The sequence below is a fragment of the Mytilus californianus genome, unplaced genomic scaffold (genome assembly GCF_021869535.1).
Source record: "Mytilus californianus isolate M0D057914Y unplaced genomic scaffold, xbMytCali1.0.p SCAF_1, whole genome shotgun sequence".
Classification (NCBI taxonomy): Eukaryota; Metazoa; Mollusca; class Bivalvia; order Mytilida; family Mytilidae; genus Mytilus; species Mytilus californianus.
The window spans coordinates 82,306,777-82,326,252 of record NW_026262581.1 but is presented as its reverse complement, the minus strand read 5'-3'; the positions used below and the strand labels follow the sequence as shown (position 1 = coordinate 82,326,252).

The 19,476-nt window shown below is 31.2% G+C and overlaps 2 protein-coding genes across 2 annotated transcripts in view; one reads left to right on the top strand and one right to left on the bottom strand.

Annotated features, from left to right (window-relative positions):
* The window catches only part of LOC127724690 (uncharacterized), a 156,268-nt gene that overhangs the window by 114,470 nt on the left and 22,322 nt on the right, over positions 1–19,476 (bottom strand). The gene's annotated exons all lie outside the window — the stretch shown is intronic.
* On the top strand, positions 443–13,236 carry LOC127724715 (uncharacterized). Its single transcript, XM_052231808.1, has 11 exons — positions 443–2,626; positions 4,515–4,610; positions 4,890–4,998; positions 5,470–5,613; positions 6,926–6,976; positions 7,142–7,195; positions 8,060–8,443; positions 9,156–9,337; positions 10,116–10,278; positions 10,822–10,934; positions 11,760–13,236. Exons 1-11 carry the CDS (start codon positions 2,615–2,617, stop codon positions 11,811–11,813), a joined length of 1,362 nt encoding a protein of 453 aa, XP_052087768.1. The 5' UTR covers positions 443–2,614; the 3' UTR covers positions 11,814–13,236.

Sequence of the window (19,476 nt, the reverse complement as noted above, 5' to 3'; positions counted from 1 at the left end):
GTCAGACAGGGTTCATTCACCTGACCTCGACTTCATTTCATGGATCAGTGATCAAGGTTAAAGTTATGTGATTAGGTCCGTTTCTCAGATACTATTAGCAGTAGGTCAACTATATGTGGTGTATGGAATGATTGTAAGGGGTACATATCCGTCTGACAGGTTTCCTCTGACCTTGACCTCATTTTCACGGTTCATTGGTCAATGTTAAGTTTTTGTATTTTGGTCTGTTTTTCTAATACTATAAGCAATAAGTCAACTATATTTGGTGTATAGCATGCTTGTAGGGTGAATATGTCTGTATGGCTTGGTTTATCTGAACTTGACCTCATTTTCATGGATCATTGATAATTTTAAGTTTATGTGATACTTGTAGTAAAACTTTATCTTTAAGACTATCAACATAAAATCAATCATGGTTAGTAAAGCAGGCGAGACATTTCAATAAATTTAAGGATAAAACAGGCTGTACATTTCAAATTGAAAATATTGTGCATCAATAAAAATGTAAAGTTGCATGGTTTTTTTTTTCTTCTTCTATTTTTGTAGATTAAAGTGGAATAAGTCATGGATTCTATGGCCAGAATAAGAAGTACAACAAACTTAATATCAAGGCGCAAGGAATACAATAAAAAGTGGATATCGTACAAGAGAAAACTGCCAGACGATACATGTACCACTTTGAAACAGAATTCAATAGACCATATTGATACATGTTCATCTGAATCTGATACAGATTTTTCTTATACAGAGGCTGTCAAATTATTGAATACAACAGACAACACTTCTCTTGAGGAAAACCATCTGTCATCTTGTATGGATGGAACACATGCAGTCCCCTGTAGCACTGCAGAGGTATCAGAAAGTAATAGTGTAATTGATAGTAGTGACATTAACGGAACTGAATGGGATGTTTTAGATAGGTTGGAAATGATGCAACCTGTGACAAGTGAGTCCGAAACTGATGAGGATGACCTATTTTCCATAGGTGAAGAGTTAAAAGTTTGGGCCAATAAATTTGAAATAAAACAGAATGCTCTTGATGACCTTTTAAAAATATTAAGAGGCAAAGGTTTTGAAGATGTGTTACCAACATGTGCAAGGACATTACTAAAAACGCCTCGAACAGTGGTAATGAATACAGTGTCTGACATGCATTACTATCATTTTGGACTAAAATACATGCTAGAACACAGTTTGCAATCTGTTTCTAAAGAAAAGCTTGAAGGCATTCAATGTCTTGTTTTGTCCTTAAACATTGATGGGCTTCCTTTGTTTAAAAGTAGTAATACTAGTGTCTGGCCAGTTCTTTGCTCTATCAGCAACATTAAATGCTCTCAGGTTTTCCCAATTTCTTTTTCAGTAGGAACACATAAACCATCAAATTTGGATTTTTTGAATGATGTAGTGACTGATTTAGGTGAATTATTTACAAGTGGCATTGTTTTTGATGGAAAACACTTTCAAATATCCATATCGTGTATTATTTGTGATGCCCCAGCCAAAGCACTTGTAAAGAACACAAAACTTTATTGTGGGTATTATGGATGTGACAAATGTATGCAGAGAGGTGTATATGTTGGCCGTATGACCTACCAAGATGTGTCTAATTTGACATTACGAAAGGATGAATCCTTTAGAAGTCAGTCTCAGGAAGAACACCACAAAGGTCTTTCACCAATAACTCAATTGCCTGTAGATATGATTAAGCAATTTCCGATTGACTATATGCACCAGGTCTGTCTAGGGGTGGTTAAGCGACTTATCTTATTATGGATGAGAGGACCCAGAGCAGATTTTAGACTTTCAGCCGTATTGGTTGGGCAAATTTCTGAAAACTTGATTTCCATGCGAAAATTTATACCTAAAGAATTTGTTCGGAAACCAAGATCTTTAATTGAAATTGATCGCTGGAAGGCAACTGAATTTCGACAGTTCTTATTGTACACAGGAGCATTTGTTCTGAAAGATGTACTTGAACCTATCTATTATCGACATTTTTTGGCCCTGAGTATAGCCGTATCAATTTTAGTCAGTGAAAAATTAACAGCTGAGCACAGTGATTATGCCCAGGATTTACTGGAATGGTTTGTAGAGAGAGGAAGGGAATTATATGGCAGAGAGTTCCTTGTATATAATGTACACATGTTAGTTCATTTGAAAGATGATGCTTGTCAGTTTGGTTCTCTTGAAAATTGTGCAGCCTGGAAATTTGAAAATTATATGCAACGCTTAAAAAGAAAAGTAAGATGTGGTAATCAGCCTGCAGTTCAGTTAGTCAAAAGGGTTCAGGAGGAATTACTTATTCAGTCTAGTTATTCTGTCGCTGATCAAAATAGGATTTACTGTTCTGAACCAAACAATGCTTTTCAAATAAGTGAAAATAATAATTATAAATTCTGTGAGATCCAGTCAGTATGCTTGAATGATAAGTATATGTGTAGAGTGTACCATACCAAGGAGTCATTTTATCCTCAACCATATGACTCCCGAATTTTAAGATTCACTAAATTTCAACATTTAAATTATGAATTAAAAGTCATTCGAAGAGATCAACTAAAGACGAGGTGCATGGTAGTAAAATTAGGAAGAAAAGTTGTGTTCCTACCACTCCTGCATGACATTCAAGGTATTTATGTCATTTGACATGTTAAAGTACATGTTTTAACACTAGTTCTTGCACACACACAGTTAATTTGCATCAATGATACTAACATAAAATTTGCATTATGTGTATTGCAAATTACTTGACATTTTCTTCAAATTGTTATTGAATGCTGTTTTTTTTAATATTTATATGAAATGAAAGCAAGTCCCTTCACTTTCTTACCATGCTTCTCATTAAGCATGATGGTCCCTTGCTTACATTTCGTATACATTTTCAAAAATCATCATTTAATATTTATATTTGCAGATCTTTGAAATAAAAAAAAAACATTTGTTTGATTAACATTTGGAATCTGAAAGTTAAAGCTTAACAGAAAATGTCTAATAAGATGAAAGCAGTCTCATCTTAAGTGTAATCAGTTATAGATCATGTAGCTAAATTTGCATAATGAAGAATCAAGATGTTGATTTCAAAATAGATAACTTATAAACATGATAAAAATTTATCAAATCTCAATATTTTTCATGTTTTTATTTTAGGTGTAATGGATAGGATGATAATTTATTGTTACTTACAGTCAGGGGTACTACTTGTACAAGTAATCTTTATTTACTTGAAGAAGTAAATAAAATAAACTTATATAAGTTAATTATAATGTTTGAATAATCTCCCCTTAATTTTCTCAAAAATTTACTTGTATAAGTAAATTTTTTTTACAATCCCACAAAAATTCTCAAGTTTTGAGATGTAAAAACATGCCTTTAACAATTTTTCTCAGGTTAGCTCATAATTTTTTATTAGAGTTCAATGTTTCATCTCATTAATTCAACAAAGAAACTGATTGCGCAAAGATCTTAAGTATTTGCGCAAGGCCTTCAAAAATTGCCATTTGGGGGCTTGTAAATGAGCAGTGTTCTGAAGATAACAGACACATGAGATTTTCATTGTCCATGAAATTACACTTAAATGATTAGTAAAGACATCTGCAAAGGACAGACAATCAAAAATTCTAATAGAGCAAAGAAGTCCTAAGAATTCAAGAAAAGAAGATAGGATGACTTTTTTACTTGTATAAGTAAAAAAATCTGAATGTCTAAGGGACATAACTAAGCCCAATTTTTGTTTACCTATACAAGTAAATAAAATACACTTGTATAAGTATCCTACAAATTACTTATATAAGTATATTAATATTTACTTCTTCAAGTAAATAAAAATTACTTGTACAAGTAGTACCCCTGACTGACTTATAATTTCTGCAACAATACATAGTGTCAACTACTTTTCCAATTGGGTCTGTTCTAGAAATGAATATATTTTTGGGGGGAGTGTTAGTGAATATTATTTTAACCTGCAATGCATATAATTTTAATTGATTATTTCCTATAATTGATCAGGCTATCTTTAAAAATCGTCACCAATCAAAGGTTGATAGAGTTGCCTTCAGACCCCTTACCTCCATACAATAAAATTCACCATTTTTTTCAAGACAACCCAGATGCGGATCCATGATATTGAAAAAGGGGGGCCCAAAGCCCCAAGCTAGGCAACGTTTGGAGTGGGACATGTAAAAAGTCTATGCATTAACCGGGGCGCTGCATCCCCCCTGTAAATCCGATTCTGCTACCATTAGCACTACATGTAAGTACACAAGTAATGTCATGTAAAGATAACAGCGTTAATAGATCTAATAGTCTTTGATAGCTTTTACCTAAATTGGAAAAACATGACGGAGTGAGACTAGGGAGGGAGGGGGGGGTCTGAATCCCCAACTGTAATAAATCAGATGAGCAATTAAATTCTGTTTTCAATATTGCATTGTGAAGTGCTTGTACAAGTTACAGTGCATATAAAGAATGACTCCATATCTTGTACAGTGTTTAAATGATTTAATTTTAAATTGTTACAGTTTAATCTCAAGATGCCTTATGTTGTGGTGATTTTTGATGATGACAGTGAGGTTGAAAGTGTGCCAAGTTCATGGGTTGTCAAAGAAAATGATCAGGTGAGAACTTAAATATTGCTTTTAAACAAATTTGACGCCTCTCCAATGAAGGGGTACATGTATACTGGTTAATGTTATGCAGATTGTTATAAACCAAAAGTTTAGTTTTATACATTTGTAACTCCAATTGTTGTGCCCAAAAATAAAATAAAGTGGTTATTTGATGCATCAGTAGTTAATGTTTTAATTTCTTGTTTTTAAAATGTCTTTATGAAATAAAAAGAACATAATAAAATATAATTATTCTTCTAGTAATAATAAATGAACCACTTTTTTTAGGAGAGATGCTACTGGCCGCTAAAAAATCAGAAGAGAAAAATCATAAGGGAAGAAATTCCAGACGTGAAAGTATGGGACCTTTTTGATTGTCGGATAGTTGGTAAATCAGGTAAATGCAATATTTTTACAACCAGGAAAACAAGTAGAATCCTCGGTATAAATGTTTTGCTTATAGGGATAGCTTTTACATTAAAAAATATCTCTAAAATCATAAGATGTCTAGTGAAACTCCCAACAAAATTTTACAATAAGTTGCAAAAAGTGTATGTATCTTTACAAGAATTAAAACTCCATTATTTAAAAAATTTAATTATAACAGAAATTTTTAAAACCATAATCTTTTTTCATAGTTTTTAAGTATATCAGTATCACATTCTACACTGAACATGCTGAATTTCATATACCACAGTTTTGCACTATTATTAAATGCATCCTGTATATTTTTATTATATCAAACATATTTTCAAATTTTTATTTAAGGACATAGAGCTTGTTTCATTTGTGAAAGCATTTTCTATTTGACTTTTAGTTAGTATTTTAAAGGAGAAAGTATGATGCTTTCTTATTTTTTTACTTTAAGAATACAAAGATTATTCAGATTCAGTGGTAGCAATGAAAAAGGCTGAAGTTACATCTAATTTGGAGTCATCCAATGAAGATTCTGCAAAAAGGAGCAGAAAAAGGCCACATAGATATGCAGCCAAAGCAGAGGAATCAAGTGAGGGTAGGAAAATATATGCAATCTTCTCTGGTTAATTATTGTCAGTTATATGTTAGTGTACACTGTAATGGTGATTGGGCAATGTTTTTCAAGGCATCGAAATAGATCATTATTATAGTGTATATTTTAAGTCTTCAGTTGAGGTATTTGCTTGGCTTAGACTTGGTGCATTTTGCTGAAAACAATGGGTTACCGTAGAAAGGCTTGTATAGTTCGCAGTGGTACATAGTCCGCACCCCCTTCTCCCAACGAAATTTTAGGTAAAAAAACTTGTTGTAACTGTTAGAAAAGGTCTAATGAAACTCCGGTAATTTCAAATCCTGTGCGGTCGTTTGTGGTATTTTCTTGGAAAAACCTGTTTTCCATCATCAAACAGAAGCTGAAACTGCTTGTAAATGATTCTAGAACGCTTCATGATTGTTAAAATAAGTTTAATTCACTTAAAAAACAATTTAGAAACTTGTGTATGTTTAAACAGGAAGTTTAAAAAGCACGTGTAAAAGAAGAAATTAACCGGTGAGAGTTGAAATCCGTACATAACAGATATCACTATAATACGACTTTGAAAGTAAAACAGTTCCATCCTTTTGTAAAACAGTCTTTAATATATCTATCACATTAATGTTTGAAGGGTCTTAAGCTAATACAAACCATAGTAGTCAGTATGAAACACCAAAACGGAACGAACAATAACCGATTACGTTTTGTAGTTTACAAATTCTAAGCTGGTTTACGGTTGTCTTTTTCACTATGTTTGTATCGTTTCAATCAAGCAGATACCAGTTTATTTCAACCAATGCATTGAAAAGAAACGAGAAATTTGTAATGAAAGATTTAGTTTTTATATTTATCAGTATTAATTTGATATTGAATAGAAATAACTTATTAATATGGATGAGTTAAAATTATTAGTTTGAAAAATGATAAGAGCGCCCTCTACAATAGAAATAACAAAGATGGCGGAACGTAAACAAACCACCTCGACCGCGAAATTGAAATTTTTCTCTTATTTCTTGCTTATTGTACTCTATAGTCCGCACCCCGTCTGGAAGGTCCAATTTTGGAGAATAAAACCGCGGACTATACAAGCCTTTCTACGGTAATGGGAATAAAGCTTTTGTTTGTGATACAGGGGATAGTACCTGAATAAATGTTAGAGACTGCACTCTGACGACCCAAACAAGTTCTTAAAAAGTCATCAGACGTCATAGCAAACTTGGAATAGATGCTTTTTTAGAAAACCTGAGAAAAATGTTAACATTATGAAAAGTGTACCTATTTTGTTTGTTTAATAAGTTCTATTTTGTAATTTCAGATGACAAAATGTTTGTGCAAGAAAAACAGCCAAAGTTGGTGCAGAAAAAAGGTAAGTTCAATGAGCAATTTTGAACTGACCCAAGTATTTAAATACTTGTATGAAAATTTTAATAATAATTTTAAAGTTAGGAAAATCTCTAAACAAATTTGAATAATTACCAGTACTTAAGACTTCAAATTAAACTCGACTTGTTTATGTTATGTGTGTTTTCAGATGAGAAAATTAACAGCCAGGAGAAGATTCCAAAGACACCACTTTACAAAAATGGTGAGTACACTGAAGAAGATACTCATTCCAACAACAATTTTAGTTAAAAAGTAATTTCTAATACTCTAAAAGGGTTTTAGATTTATTTGTTTAAGGATACATCAACCTGTTTTTACTAGATTTCAGGAGGAAAAAAAATCATAATAATGATCACTTTATATATACATAAGGCCAAAAAAAAATATATGTCTGTTTACGGTTACCCGACCGTCCCTACTTTTGAGCGCCGACCCTAAGTCATTTTATTTCCGTCGTAAAGTGAAAAATAAACTGTACTCGTGTCAAAAGCAAAGTTAGTGTTGCAAATAATATAAATCAATTGCCTGATACATCCTAATGTTCACAATCGTGAATATGACAGCTGTTTTAAGGAAATTCGCAACTCGTGTGATGAAATAAACACTTTGCCGCCATTTTTTTCCAAGGGAAATAATCCAATCATTAAAAATACGGGTAAACTCGGCCCATGATCAATTCGGACTACGACAAGATGAAACGGCATGAATCAAAATCATGTCACAAAAAATAAAATGGAAATAATGACCTACCTACCGTATTTTTTTAAAGTATGTAACCTTAAACAGACATATATTTTTTTTTGGCCTATAATATAAACTATTATATGATAATCTACTAATGAGGGGTGGACTTAGTGTGAACAGGGCATGGTGTCCTGTGGACATATTCTTGTTTATATTTTTTTGCATTAACAAAGAGAAATGGGATTCACAAAAACAATGTATTTCGGTCTACACATACATTCCCCATATGTATGAAAAAGTGATGTTCTGTTGGTCATGTGTTTGTGCTTTTAGGAGAAAGGTATATATATATAGTTTGACAATTATTTTTTCTCATTTGCAGGTGAAAAAAGTGCAGAACCAAAGACATCTATTAAAGAACAGTTGACAGCTCAAGGAGATCAGCAAAACTCTAATTTAGAAAGGCAACTGCCCTCCACTTCAAGTGGTGAAGGACAAAGATCCTCTACTTCCAGTGGTCAAACACAAATACAGTCTACCTCCAGTCGTGAAGGAAAAAGGCCCTCTACCTCAAGTGGTGAAGGACAAGGGTCCTCTTCCTCCAGTGGTCTATTACAAATGCCCTCAACCTCCAGTGGTGAAGGAAAAAGACCCTCTACTTCCAGTATTGAAAGGACACCAGACATGGAAAACCATGAAGATTTACCTGTTATAGATCGACCTTCAAGTCGCTTGTCACACGGAGACTCTGCAGTGATGAAGCAAAGTAAGTAACTTTTTTTATATTACACATTATTTATATGTCTTCATCCCAAATTATTTGCTTTGCTATGTATTGGATTTCTAGTGAGTGAAACGACAAATATTGCAAAGGATTTTTTCACCCTGCTTCAAAGGACAGAGGTATAGAGCTTCATATGTCATGTATGTCTGTCCATTCGTCTATCTGTCCTTCCATCTATCCCATAAAAAAAATTTATGTTTCTCTTGACAGAGACTTAATAACAAAGCTTCCTGAAAAAGTTTTCTAGCTTGAAGTGAGCAACCTTGTGTCCATTTTTACATTCATCAATTATCAACTTCTGATCACCGATTACTTACATATAATGGCCATGTATAAAATTTAAGTAGCATTGTTCTCAGAAAGTAGAAATCAAAAGCATCCTGTAATTGGTATCTAGCTTTAGTTTATTTGAGCATGCATTTTTGTGTGATTTTTTTTTCACATTCATCGCTGACAAACTTTGTTAACATAATACTAATAGCAGCAGTATCATAATTGTGCAATAATTTTCAGTTCATTTTTTCAATGCAGTACTATAGTAACACAAATGAAGGCTTAAATTATAGTTTTCTCTCAATTAAAAAGATTTTTTAAGACATATTTTGCAATAACAACAAGGGAGTGACTGTCAATAGTTTTATACATATTTTCTTTAAATATCAGGGATAAAATATTAACACTAGTTTTATTTCAGTGCAGAAAGATGTTACTGACATTAAGAAGGCCGTTACAACAATTCTAAATACTCTCATTGTTCAAGAGGAGGTGATTGTAGAGTCTGTAGAGGACTTTATTCCTGAGAAAATAAAAAATCAAGAAATGATGGACCAACTGAATGAACAATTAGAATCTGATGAGGAGTTCAGGAAAAAACTGGTACATGTACTTTTATTTTGCCAAAATAACAAATACTTTAAATTCAGAATTGTTTGCAAGCATTTGTTATGCTATTATTATTTATTGAAAATGGACAAAAACCTGAGTTTGATTAATTTGATTTCAGATTGCTGCAAACAATAATAGTGTCAAAATTGAAAATGCAAGTTTTTATATTAGATTGATATAAAATCACAAAATTTTTAGAATTTACAGCAATTGTTTATAGTTTATCTGTCACAGAATGTATAACTTAAAAGTTTTTACAGGCACTTTGTGTAATGACTCCTGACAAATCGCAGGTGGCTCGCATTAATCTCAAAAGTAGAAAAATTTAAGAGAGCAAAAGATATTTCTACATGTATACCCTATTTTTCTATCAGATAAAACCCTAAACACACATATTTATTGTTTGCCTTCGCCTTGATATAATTAGGCTATGATTTACTTTAGTTTTGAATCTAAGTAATTTTTCTCCTTTAAAGAAGAAAGATTTTTAGCTTAGGAGATTTCTCTTTTTCTCTTAACAGTAAACTTGGGTACATTTTTCAAAAAATTCAGTTTTAATTTTATAATTATAGTCTTTCCCAGGAGAAGACAATGTTTAAGTTATGATAACATTGACAAGTTGCAGTGGAATGTGCATCCTGGACTTGACAGACTACATGGAGAGAATACATGAAAAAGTTTTTCAGAAATAATATTTGAACAGCAGGAACATCTTTGATAGCTATGAGGTTAATAAAAGTTTAAACCTACCAGGTTTTTTTTTTTACAGATTATGGTATTAGCTAAGCTAAAGGATGGGGGAGACCTGCCCAGCATAACAAGACTGGTCATGAGGTCCATATTGACCAATGGAATAATGTCAAAGTATAGTTTGACCGGTCAAAGAGGGAAGACTCCCTTTAAAGGAACGAGAACCTGTAAAGTCATCTTGAGTAAGTTCATTTCAGATTAATTGTGAATCTGTAATAAATCGCATGGTTCATTTTTGAATAACATATCCACCAGTGTTCTATATTTGAATGACATATTTTTACAGTTTAACATACACCACATATCTACAACCATTTTACATAATAAAATATTATATATAAACAGATTGTATGCGCAAATTGTAGTTTTTCTCTTGTGCTCATTTTTAAAATTAGCGTGCCTGTTGTCTTGCTAAATTAAGTATTGCAGTCAAATTTGAGGGATCACTGGCTTCACTGCATTATTAAATAATATTATCTAACTATTAACCTGCTCAAGATGTCATTCATTGAATGCAATCATTCCATTCAAGGTGTCATACCTTGTAAATATCTGACAACAAACAATTATTCCTGTAGGAAACTAGGGGTAATATTTGAAAATTTGAAATTATATTTTCTATATACAGCATTTATTCCTAAAAAAAAAGTTCTCCATGTTCCTGTTTTGTGGATTTTTAGTTTTAGTTAAAACATGTATAATCTTTACGTTAAATTTATTTGTAGGGGCCTTGAAAAGAGCAACGAAAAACCGTTTTCCTGTAAAGGATTATGAGTTTGAAATAGCAGAAGTTTTAAGGAATGCTCCAAACTGTCCAGGAGGCGTAAACTTTTTGAAGGTATTTTAATTTTTTTTAAATTGGATCTTATAAAAAACTTTGCATGCATTTTTAAGTTTTAAGTTAATTTAAGCATGTAGTTATCAAGGATGGGATAATTCATAAAATTTTGAATTACAAAACACCAAGATTATCTTCGAGAGCCGATTCAGTGGGAAGTAGACATGACCTTTATACAAGACAACGCAATAATGTTATTTAATATAATAAACAGACCTATTTATAATCGGAGTATTTTTTCCCAGCGAGAACCAAATTATGGAATAAACTACATTTAAATGCAAGAAAACTTGAATCTCTTTCAATTTTTAAGAAACAAATTTGTACTCAAAATATTTAAGTCCCTCCTTATTACTATGTAGGAAATCGATTAAAATATTTCGGTACAGAAATATATAATAAAAACCAAACGATTCAATCCTTGATGCAAATGCTCGATCATTTATAAAACCTAAGCATTTCATTCTGCACACAACACACTACACTATTTACCACAATTATTCAGTATTTTTTTATGAAACTTTAATATCTTTTTTTTTTTTTTTTACAAACTGACTATTTCAGAACATGCCATACTTACATAATAATGACCATATAAGAAATTTATTTGTACATTAGGAGAGTTTTGCTTGTTTCTGAATCCTATTTATTTCATGTATCAGTATTATATACTATGTATTGATTTATTTGAATAAATATTTTTAAACTAAGTTTGTCCAAAATTTTATCTCAATTGTAAACAAGGGCTAGGGATATCAAAAACATTTAAAATGTACTAAAAATGTCTTAAAATTTATGATTTGATTTTATATTTTTAATTTACAGAAAAACGCAAACAAGAAGAGAAGAAGTACTGTAGAGGATTCAGACTCAAATTAAGACAATGTCAAATCACTTATGAATACAACACACTACTGGAAATAATAAAAATGCTACATTCCAATTTAGAAAATTTAATCTTTATTTATAGCCACAATTAAAAGCTCTGAGAACATGAAGAAATTATCATGTCAATACTTTATTTTGGCATTGCAAAAGGTTATGCTTTTCCAAGACCCCTAATGATGTATTTATTCTAAATCCCTTTGAAGTGATCTGGTTAATATTTAAATCTAGAAATACACGATGTATTTATTAGTTGAAATTTGCCATAGAACTTGCTTTTGGTTACAGCAAGTACTCTTGGGTTGGTAAGTTGTGTCTATTGATTTTTGTATGAGTCAAACTCTTATTGACTGGTTTTTATGGTTCTGATGATGCACTGCCATACCTCTGTCCCAGATAAGGGGGAAGGTTGAGCACTCACAAATTGTTTAACACCACTTTTTTGGTCAGCAGCTTGATTAGTAAAGCGTGAGCACTTTTTGAATCTGTCGGACAACTACATCCTGTTTGCCACTTACAATGTATTACGAATTTTTTTATATGTTGAATGAACTAAAAACTTAGTGTCACATTTGTCCAATACTACAAAACAGAATGACTTCATATTAAGTCAATAGCTTGGAAGGATTAATTTGTAACAGGAGCACTATTCAGATTGGTCAGACACCTGTATGCTCCCTGTTCTCGGATACTTTGAATTACAAGTGGGGCTAAGCTTAGCACTACAACATGTGCATTCTTGTTTTTATATTATTAAAGAAAATGGTGGGTAAGGGCTATTCCATTAAAATGTATGTGGGAGGGTAGGAAGGGAAGTTTAATTGTTGAATGTTGGTCATTGGTCTTTTTTCAGTATGTGTCTATTACCATTATGCAAAATTATCTAAAAATGGTTCTTGGTTGTAGGGATATTTTAAAAGTCCCTTCCTACCCTCCCACATACATTTTAATGGAATAGCCCTAATCATGCACAACTCTTAATTTACAGAAGTCGTATGATAAAAATCAATTTAAACATATAAACTTTAATTTATAAATTATATTTGGAAAATAGTCAGACATGTACTGTATGTCATGTAAATGTATAAAAAATGTTTTAAAATATGCTGCTTTTTTTTTTAAGTCTGCTGTTGTCTGTCTATCCAAATGCGTCAACAGTTTCTTGGCTTCTATTTTTTTTTTGGTTTTTGGTGGGGTTTTGTGTTGCTGAGTCTTTATTTTTCATTGTTTATCTTTTTGGTCCTTTTCCATATTTTATCATGGTGTTGTCAGTTTGTCTTTGACTTCTGAGATTGAATATCCCTTTGGATCTTCAGCCTTTCTCCTATGAAAGGGACTGATTTTATATTTGGTCTACAGCTTTATAATGTTGCGTTGAAGGGTGCAAGCAATTTTTACATTTGCCTTACAGATATACTCTCTGTTTGCAGATAGTTTGAAATTTCAATCAATTACACACAGCAATGCAGGTCCATTTGTTTTCAAATAACAATAGAAAATATATTTATTATGTCATTAAAGTATAAAAAATGATATTTAAGAAAAACAGTCTTAAAACATTCAATTAAAATATTTTCCTAAAATATGTTATTCACATTATTACAGCAATACATTTAACCTCAATATCCAGAAAACATTTTTGTGATGTTAAAAATGTTTTACTCAAATGTTGTAAAAACATTTTATCATTTTACATACATATAACATTATTGAAATATTTTTTTTTCACATTTATTTTAAATGTTTCAGTAAAACATGCCTAAAATATTTTTAAAACATTTATATAACATCCATAAAACATTTTGAAAGGATGATTAGCCAATCGATTTGGGAAAATGTATTTCCATTCTCAATTTTAAATGTTGTGCTGATGTTTTCAATCAATATTGAAAAAATATCTTTATTATGTTATTTAGATATTAAAAATGATGTTTAAGAAAAATATTTTTAAAACATACAATAAAAATATTTCCTTAAAATATGTAATTCACATTAGTACAGCCATACATTTAACCTCAATAAAATATTTTTTATGATATTTATGTGATATAGTGCAATATATTTTAAATATATTTTAAAAACATTTTTGTGTTAACTGGGTTGATCCTTTACTCCGTTTTCATATAATTGATGCAGTGTCACCTATCTGACAACTACCAATGCCACCATTTTACCGATTTTACCATTCCGATAGAACTGCACACAGAAAAGGATCAATTAAGTTTAATCAAACCAGCCATATGATGTGAACCTACTAAATCAATTTCCAATCACGGATTTATTTTCTCTCATTTTCAATTGTTTTCTATATAAAGGTTGATCACACTAAAATCACAATCATTTCAGAATATAAAATGGTGAAAAGCTGTGTTGCATGCTGCCTGTAGGCGTCAGAACAATCAAGGACGAAAACACCTTCAAAAGTTTCACATTTATCTGTTAAACTTGATACATTTGTCTGTCTCTTGTTAACTAATTGTCCATCAATTTAACAGATATTGAGCTGCACTAATGTCAGAATGACAAGCCCATCATCTGTCAATTCCGGATGCAGTATTTTATTTTATTTATTCTAATTCACAGATACCAGTAACTATTGCTTTATTTAAAGGAATTCTACTTGGACTGCTCATTTTGGTATTTATTTTAATTTAACAAACCAAATAAAAAACACATAATCAACCATTTGAAAAAATCAATAAGCAAATATTCTTGAAAAGAATGTACATTCATATGAATTGTCTTAGGTTCAAAAAGTATAAGGAACAATGTTTTAAGGCTATTTTCTTATTAATGGGAAATATAAATAAAATTAGATGTGTCGGAACGGCACGAATGGCCCCACTCGCAAAAAAGCTTGAAGCCATTTTTAGGACTGGATATTTGAAGCCCGTAATGTTGGCACAAATCAGCGGAGCAGAACCAAACGTAAACTCAATCTGTAACTCATCATAGTAGTCTCACATACTAAAAATCAGCTCAGTTTGTGAAGGTGTTTAGATAAAAAATTCATATAACTGTTATTTTCACATAATTTTCAAAGTCCAAAGCTGTAATTTCGGCAAAAATTAGCGGAGCGAAACCAAACGTAAACTTGATCTGTAACTCATCATCGTAGACACACATACTAAAAATCAGCTCAATATGTGAAGGTATTTAGAAAACAAAGTCTGTATAACTGTTTGTTGCGGAATGACGGAATGATGGAATGATGGAATGATGGAATGACGGAATGACAGAATGACAGAATAAATGAATGATGGATAAAGGTCAAGTTGTTACGGCCCCAACTACTTTGTGGCGGGGCCATAATGAGATGTTTGGTACACACCAATGAAATAGCAACCCAAATAATTAAAAAACCAAAAACCCATTTAAATTTTTTCATAACCAAGACCTCTGACACAAAGTTGAAGTAACAAAATTTATATAATAATATAATCTCCATCTTTTTCATTACTGGGTCATTTCATATTCACTATTGGTTAAAAAAAAACTGCAACTAGACTTCACATGCTGAAATGTCTTGTCTGCTTTACTGATCATGATTGAATTTTTGTTAAAAATCTTTACACCACAGCTTTTACTTAAATTTAACATTATCAGTGACTTATTAAAAGAAGCTCAAGGTCATTTGAACATAGACATGAACACCTTGAACAATCATTCCATACATCAAATAAAGTTGACCTAACCACTAAAACTTAGTGTTGACCAATGACATGAAAATGAGGTCAAGGTTGACCAATGAACCATGAATGCGAGATCAGGGTCACATGAACCCTATCAGAATGATGAATACACCTTACATTGTCATTCCGTACCTATTTTCTTATAGTATCTGAGAAATGGACCTAACAAAAAAAAATTAGTATTGACCAATGAACCATGAACATGAGGTGAAGGTCAGATAAAACCTGCTAGACAGACATGATCATGTTTCAGTCATTCCATATACCAAATAAAGCTGACCTATTGCTTTATAGTATACAAAAAATGGACCTTACAATGAAAACTAGACACTGACAATTGAACCATGAATATGAGATCAAGGTCAATGGACTTATGCCAGAAGGAAACTTCAGAACAAAAAGCATTTGTTTACAAAATATGAAGTATCCAGGTTGTTTAGCTTCAAAAATACTAAGCTTTATATAATTAGTTTACAAATAGTTGCATACATATGTCTCTATTCTGTAACATTCAGTGAAAGCAAGACAAATACTATATAAAAGTATCACAAATAAAGCTGAAAAGGTCTTAGATTTAATCTCATTTTATCAATAAGAGGTAGAGAAACAAAAGGCTCTCAAGAGCCTGAATCGCTCACCTGTAATTTTTTGCTTAAATCTTTAATCAATGATTATTTTTGTTTTTTAATATATATTAATGAGTGACTTAAAAATTCCATTGAAATGTTCTTTTTATCTGTCATATTTTCTTCAAACGCAAAGAAATACATTTTATCCCTATGTTCAATTTTAGCCATAGTGGCTATGTTTCTTGACGTACAAGAAAGTAAAATACAAAATTTATACTAGATACTCTGAAACTCATTCAGCCCAAGTTTGGCTGAAATTGATTCAGCAGTTTCAAAGGAGAAGATTTTTTAAAGTAAGCAAACTAGAAGAACAAATTGTGAAAAATTGTCTTTAAAGGGCAATAACTCCTTAAGGACACATTTGACAATTTTGGTCATATAACTTATTTGTAGATCTTACTTTGCTGAACATTTTTGCTGTTCACAGTTTATCTTTATCATTAATAATATTCAAGATAATAACCAAAAACTGCAAAATTCCTTAAAATTACCAATTTAGTGGCAGCAACCCAACAATGGACTGTTAGATTCATCTGAAATTTTATGGCTGAAAGAACTTGGCCTTATGAACATTTTAACTTCTCATCAGATTTGCTCTAATTGCTTAAGTGTTTGAAATATAAGCCAAAAACTGCATTTCACCCCTATGTTCTAATTTTAGCAATGGCGGCCATGTTTTTGACGAAACAGAAAATAAAGCACAATCTTTATTCTAGATACCCTAAGGATCATTCAGCTTAAGTTTGGTTGGAATTGGTTCAGTAGTTTCAGAGGAGAAGATTTTTTAAAGTTAGAAAACATGATAAACAAATTGTGTAAAATTGTCCTCAAAGGGCAATACTCCTTAAGGGGTCAATTGACAATTTTGGTCATATTAAACTTATTTGTAGATCTTACTTTGATGAACATATTTGCTGTTTACAGTTTATCTTTATCATTAAAACTATTCAAGATAATAACCAAAAACTGCAAAATTTCCTTAAAATTACCAATTTAGTGGCAGCAACCCAACAATGGGTTATTAGATTCATCTGAAAATTTCAGGGCTGATAGAACTTCACCTAATGAACACTCTTACCCCTTGTCAGATTTTGGTTTTTTAGATATAAGCCAAAAACTGCATTTTACCCCTATGTTCTATTTTTAGCCATGGCGGCCATGTTTTTTGACAAAACAGAAAATAAAACACAAACTTTATTCTAGATACCCTAAGGATCATTCAGCTTAAGTTTGGTTGGAATTGGTTCATTATTTTAAGAGAAGATGTTTGAAATAGTTTACACCAGACGGACAACAACGACGACAGATGCCAAGTGATGGCTTAAGCTCACAGTTCCTTCGGAACAGTGAGCTTAAAAGGAGTCACTATATATGATTTTCAAATTGTCTGCTATAAAAAATAATCATTTTGATAAAATGTAGACATATCATTATGATGCTACTTATTGTTCCGTTTTGTCCTGCTACATTATGGTAGTTTTAAGGAATTTCTTACACAACTATTAACTTGATTTTTTAGTATTCATGTACTGTTTGATTGCTACTGAATCTGAGACTACTATTATATATGTCTCAGATTAAATTCACTTTATAGACATTTTCATAATTGCAAACACTGATAAGTATCACATTAATTAGAACTTTCATATAATATGACATTCACATTAAATTGATTAATTGCATGCATCATTTGCTGAAATACAATTAATAATGCACATAAACCAATTGCATAATAAATGCACATAAAAATTAATAAATTTAAAGTAGTTTTTGCATTGGTGCTGTAACAACACGTTTACATTTACGTTCATTGTTTCTCTCAAGGTTAACATCTCCAACTGCGGCCAATATTCTAGAAACTTTAAAAATTGTAAATTAAGAAATTTTGCGATGTTTTAACTTTTTATTATGGCAAACATTGGGATGTGATATGTTAGGCAAATATAAATTTTTAAATTTTGATAACATTATTTTTGATAATTTCATAAAAGTCTGGCAAGAATTGTATGTATGAAAGTGTTTAAAATCTGAGTGATGGATGCAAACCCTGCATTTCTATGTCTCCTGCACTACATGGTGGCAGGGAACAATAAAAACAACTGGTACTAGTAAAAAGAATATATTCTTGACTGCATTTTAACAAAGATAAAACTTGAAATAGTGTGACATAAAATGTAAGTTCTTAGTGTAAAATAAAGCCCTAAACTTTAATAAAATTCTTCATGGTACAAATGTACCAGATCTGTGCTTGAATTATGTCAGGGTATTCAATTTTCATAAAAATTCAAATAGACTCCAACAAAACTTTTTTTCCATATACATGTACATGGAGGGTTTAAGAACATCAGTTGTTCGACCTGCTAGTCAAATGCGTTTTGTTAAAATATACTTTTCACTCATTTGGTCTTTTGGAAAATGTTGTTTGTGCTGTATTTAGAACCCTCTACCAAGAAATTTGTTTTGCAAGCACATGTATAAAAATTGCGGTTTTTATCCAACGCAATCATAGGTTTGAACGTTGTTTTCAATTTAGACTTGTTTATATATATATATATAAAAGCTTGATATCAAACTTTTTCTATAGATAAATGGATAAATATCCAAAAATCAAGATTCCACATTTGTTATAATATTTTTTATTATGAGACCATCATAGCCATCTAAAACATAATATTTTTGTTGGTTATTTGGAAACTCACTTCTTTCTAACCTTTTGACACACAGCTCTGCATCAAAGCTGTTATATTAATAATTAAGATACAGAAATTAATATTGTTTCACTATAATGCTTCCCCACCATCAACAACAGTAAATCATTCAACAAAAGTTCATGTATTATGTGACCAAATAAAGGAAGTATATATATATATATATATATATATCTTGCATGAAATATGTATCATCAGCTCCAATGTATACAATGTGCCTGAGTCCTTTCACCCTAGCAAACAATAGTCAATACCATATTAATATACTATTATATAATTAATATCTAATACTGGAACAAAAGATGTAATTAAGATCTTGTAATGGTATATAATGTACCATTTCTAAGTGTAACTTATACATGTAACAATCCACCGTGGAATTCGGTATTGGAGCCATAAATTAAGCCCTATTTTTTCAGGAAGATAAGATATTGAATAATTAAAACATTTGGGATTTTGTCGATAATAAGTAATTGTTTACAATTCCCAAGTGTATTAAAGAAATAAGTATTAAACATTAAGTTAGAAACATATATATAGTATCAGAAGTGCAACTTGTGTGATCAGAATAATGAATTACTACAGAATTTGTTCACTCAGAAAATCTATGAAATAAATTAATTGTGCA